The sequence below is a fragment of the Eimeria acervulina genome, genomic scaffold (genome assembly GCF_000499425.1).
Source record: "Eimeria acervulina Houghton genomic scaffold, Eah_scaff730, whole genome shotgun sequence".
In the NCBI taxonomy this organism is placed as follows: domain Eukaryota; phylum Apicomplexa; class Conoidasida; order Eucoccidiorida; family Eimeriidae; genus Eimeria; species Eimeria acervulina.
This window is the reverse complement of record NW_013549632.1, coordinates 2535-7500: the sequence shown is the minus strand read 5'-3', so window position 1 is coordinate 7500 and position 4966 is coordinate 2535. Positions and strand designations below refer to the sequence as shown.

General features: G+C 44.4%; 1 protein-coding gene across 1 annotated transcript in view; it reads left to right on the top strand.

Annotated features, from left to right (window-relative positions):
* The window catches only part of EAH_00047550 (Leucine-rich protein, related), a gene marked incomplete at both ends in the record, with an annotated part of 10639 nt that extends 5952 nt beyond the window's left edge, over nucleotides 1-4687 (top strand). The window contains 4 exons of the mRNA XM_013394566.1: nucleotides 299-469; nucleotides 2407-2559; nucleotides 3243-3442; nucleotides 4637-4687. Of these exons, the coding sequence (XP_013250020.1) occupies nucleotides 299-469; nucleotides 2407-2559; nucleotides 3243-3442; nucleotides 4637-4687 (575 nt within the window). The remainder of the gene's footprint in view (nucleotides 1-298; nucleotides 470-2406; nucleotides 2560-3242; nucleotides 3443-4636) is intronic.
* Nucleotides 4688-4966: the final 279 nt, after the last annotated feature.

Genomic DNA, 4966 nt, shown 5'->3' with positions numbered 1-4966 from the left:
AGCTGTATAAGCAGCTAGGCAGGGGAGAAACTCAGCGAGAAGGAGAGCTGGCTAGCTGTCTATTTAGCTAGCTATCTAGCTAGCTATCTGCTTCTAATGTGGTGTGCATCAGCCAAGGACCTAAACAGCTATCTAGCTAACTAGCTAGCTAGATAGCTAGCTAGATAAGAGTGCAGAGATAGATGAGATGTATGAGGGTTTAGGGTTTGGGTAATATATGCTGCATCTGCATTGATGTCTTAGGGTTTAGGGTTTAGGGTTTAGGGTTTAGGGTTTAGGGTGTATGTTGCGTGTGCAGAGGTGGATGAGGTGTGGCGTTGGGGTTCTCGTTTTGTGAATTTGGTGTGTACCATCAGCAGCAGCAGCAGCAGCAGCAGCAGCGGCAGCGGCGGCAGCAGCGGCAGCAGCACGAGAGGCAGCAGCAGCAGCATTGGGGCGTTGCTGCTGCTGGAGTATCTTCGTACCGGGGGTCATTCAGCAGGGAAGAGCTTTGGTGTTCAGTTTGTTAAGTTGATGAATTTAATAAAATTATATCTCTTGCCCTCCTTCTCTGTGTTAAAAGAAACAAAACCTGATAGTGCAGCAGCAACTGCTGTTGTACAGCTAGAGCTTCTCTTTGATGCTTTTTATAAAAATAATAAAACGCTTCCTGAACCTGAAGGCAAACAAATGAAGAAAAAAGAAAGCGAGATAAGCCAAGATGTCTAATAAGAAATATATACAACACCAACAAGCAAAAACAAAAACAAAAGAATAACAACAAAGACAGCCGCTTGCATTTACTTAGTTGTCTTTGAGAGGGATTTGTATACCCTTCTCGTTAGGGTTTAGGGTTTACAAAGGGTGTAAGGGTTTCACGGTTTAGGGGGTAAAACCCTAAACCCTAAACCCTACCTGATGGGCATTTCGCTGTATGCCTTGCATTCTTCGTAAACCCTAAACCCTAAACCCTAGAAGTTTTAATCTTATCAAACCCTAAACTCTCTTCTTCCTTCCTCTCTCCTTTGCATTTAAATGTTTGAACGTGGCTTGGGGTTTTGCGGTTTTTATTTTCTTAGCGAAGTTGTGGGGTGCTCTGAGGTGTACAGACACCTCAGATACTGGAGAATCTTTTTGTATTTGTTGAGGGAATTTGATTAGGGTGATAAAGGAAGAGGGGTATTTAATTGTTATTTACTTAATTCTTTCGGTGGTATTCTGCTCTTCCTGATTAATTAAGTAAATAACAAGTAAACGGCAGCAGAAACAAATGTTTGTGCTGTCTCTCTTTGGGTGCTAATCTGTCCTTTCTGATTACAACAGAAAAATTAGAAATAACGGCGACAATCAAAGAAAAGCAATAAAAAAGAGATAATTGAATAGCCAGCTGAAGGATTATATAGTAAATCAAAGTAGAAGGGATGGATATTATGGGGGTGAGGGATGACAGGGATAATAATAAAAATAATAATAATAAAACAGCAATGAAAAGAAGAAAAGATTTGTTTAATTTAATATTAGCATTTAATTAAACATTTTCTATTTCAGAGAAACGACGGCTGCAGGGTTCGAACCTGCGCGGGCAGAGCCCATTGGATTTCAAGTCCAACTCCTTAACCACTCGGACAAACCGCCTTGTAGGCGGGGTGTATAGGCAGGTGGTCTTTGCAATTTTGCAAGTTTGCGAAAATAAATATCAAATCAACTCCATTAAATTCCAAATTTGAAATTATTTCAGAAAAACAAATTAATAGATTTCGATTTCTCACTCTTTAAATCCAACAAAGGAAGGCAAGTCGCGCTGCTCAAACCCTACCGCATGCACAGGTCGTAGTTCACAGTTTGTTAGGACCTGAGCTTGTCTATAGAGAGGTTTTTGTTCTAATTAATTAGTTTAGACTGTTCAAATGCATAAAATTTATTTTAAAAATTTCTTTTGCCTAACTTGTGCAGAAATAAACCCTCTTTTGGGGGAGCGCAAGTGCATGCACACACGCTTTGATAGGTCTAGCAGCACCCGATTGTGTTTCTGTTGCTATTTGTGTATTTTTATTGTTTATTACAGATAATATTTTAATATTAAGAGTGTTTGCTTGCATTATAGTTGAATACAGACATAAGCAGAGCTGCCAATAGGCCGTACAGGGGCCCTTTCATTAGCCTCAAGGGAGGCTGTAGAGAGAGAAGTAAAAGAGAAGAAGACAAAAAAAAGATTGAGGTAATAGAAATAGCAACAAAATAAAAAATGGCGAAGGCCGGCACTTCCTGTCTTAAAGCTATTCAACTTTTTGAAGAAAAAACAGGCAAGTGACCTCCTTCGATCCCAGAGGCCAACGATCCCGATCCCAATAACGATCCCGATCCCAATAACGATCCCGATCCCGATCCCAGCACCATTAGCATATTAGGGTTGAGAGTTTGTGTTAGGCCGAGTTGCTGCTGAGGCCGAGGAGGTTCGCCTTATAGCTCAGCTCCCACCTCTAGAGAAGATGGATGCTGCCTTGGGGTCTCTTGTGGCTTGTAAAAAACTTTCTCTCTCAACAAACGCAATTGAAAAGATTGCAAATCTCGCTAACCTCAGTGAGGCTCAAGGGTTTAGAGTTTAGGGTTTAGGGTTTAGGGTTTAGGGTATAGGGTTTTAAAGAGTTATATATAGGGTAGTAGAATTAGGGTTTAGGGTTATTAGGGCTAATCTTACTAGGGTTCATGGTCATCAGGATTATTAGGGTTTAGGGTTTATTACGAATATTAGGGTTTGGGGGCATTAGAGTTATTATTAGGGTTTAGTGTTATTTAGTATTAGGGCCAGCAGAAGAAAGTAAAGGGAGAAGAGGAGACAGACAATGAATTAAAGAAAACCAACAAAAACAAAAATAGCTTCCAGGAGAGACAGCAGCAAAAGAGACAGAGAGAGACAGCAGCAGAAGAGACAGAGAGAGACAGCTGCAAAAGAGACAGAGAGAGACAGCAGCAAGAGACAGACAGAGACAGCAGCAGAAGAGACAGAGACAAAAAGCAGACAAACTGTTTGCAGTTTGTATTTATTTTGAACTCGTTCGGGCTAAACGGATGCAGCTTCAAGCTGCTGCTGTTGCTGCTGCTGTTTCTGCTGCTGCTGCTACTGCTACTTTGCTTCTGCTGCTGCTGCTACTGCGCATTTGCTGTTGCTGCTACTACCGTTCCTCCTGTTGCATTTCCTGCTGGTTGTCTTCCTGTTCCTGCTGCTGTCCCTGCTGCTGCTGCTGCTGCTGCTGCTATTTCAGAGAACCTGGAGATACTATCATTAGGCCGAAACGCAATAAAGAAGATAGGGGGGCTTGAAGATGTGGGGTGTACGCTGAGAGAGCTGTGGCTGTCTTACAATCAAATAGAAAAATTAGACGGTTTGCAGCCCTGCGTTAAGCTGCAGGTTTTGTTTATGTCAAATAATAAAGTCAAGTCCTGGGAAGAAATCGAAAAACTGGTGCGATCCATATGCCTGCTGCTGCTGCTGCTGCTGCTGCTGCTGCTGCTGCTGCTGCTGCTGCTGCTGCTGCTGCTGCTGCAACAGCAGCAGCAACAGCAGCAGCAACAACAATGCAGCATCAGCACCGGTAATGAAGCAGCAGCAGCAGAAACATTGCAGAAGCAGCAAAAACAGCATTAGTAATACTGCTGTTGCTGCTGCTGTTGCTGCTGTTGCTGCTGCTTCTGTTTCTGTTTCGCATCCTACTCCTGCTTTTGTTGCTGTTGCTGTTCCTGTTCCTGCTGCTGCTGCTGCAGCCTTTCCTGCTGCTTCTGGTCATGCTCTTGTTGTTGTTGCTGCTACTGTTCCTGTTGCTTCTGCAATTGCTGTTGTTGCTGCTGCTGCTGTAGCTGCTCCAATTGCTGCTGCTGCTGTAACTATGTTCTCCTACTCTTCTCTCGTTCATTGCATTATAACTTAATAATAATAATAATAATAATATTATTATTATTATTATTATTATATTGTTTATATCAGGCGACCCTTCCTTGTCTGGTGAATGTATTGTTTCGAGCAAATCCTGTCTATGAAAGCTGCGCCTCAGCAGTAAGAGCAGCAAATAGCAGCAAATATATTAAACAATTTAACTCTAGACACCACAGCAGCAGCAATCTACAGACACAGACACACACAAACTCAGACTCTGCTGCAGCTTCTGATAGTGCAGCAGCAGCAGCTGCTGCTGCTGCTGTTGCTGTTGCTCCTGCTCCTGCTGCTCATGTGGATGCTACTGTTGTTGCTGCTGCTGTTGCTGGTGCTGCTGCTGCTGCTGCAGGAGGAAATTCGCTGCAGCATGTTGAGGCGCCTCCCTAAGCTTACTACACTTGACGGGGAGACTGTGAGCTTTACAGCAGCAACAGCTAGCTAGCTAGCTACCTACCTACGTAGCTGGCTAGCTAGCTGGCTAGCTAGCTAGCTGGCTGACTAGCTAGCCCGATAATTAGCTAGCTAGCTAGCTTAGAAGCATGGTTGTATTAGCTGGAAAGCAGCATAAAGGCATCTGAGGCCCTGTTTATTTTCTTATGTTGCACACCTTCAGAGAGTTGATAAAGCAGCTGTTGCTGCTGCTGCTGCTGCTGTTGCTCTTGCTGCTGCTGCTGCTGCTGCTGCTGCTTCTGCTTCTGCTTCTTCTTCTGCTGCTGCTGCATGCAGGTGACTGAAGACATGCGGGAGCGCGCAATGGCAGCTGTCTCTGCCCCCTGAACACATTTTGCTATTTCTTTTGCTGTCTCTAATTTATTTATTTATTCATTCATCATTCGCACTCTACTTCAATCACAATAAACCCTTCTCCTCTTCTAATGAGGGCCTCCAGGGGCCCCCACGGGGCCCCCAGGGGCCCCTGGGGCCCCCAATGGACTCCTTGGGGGCCCCGGGGGCCCCCAAGGGCCTCCATTAAATAGAGAAGGGGCCCCCCCCAAGTGTCTCTGCACAATCGCTTGGGGGGCCCCCACACCCCAACGACGATGGGGCCCCCAAAGG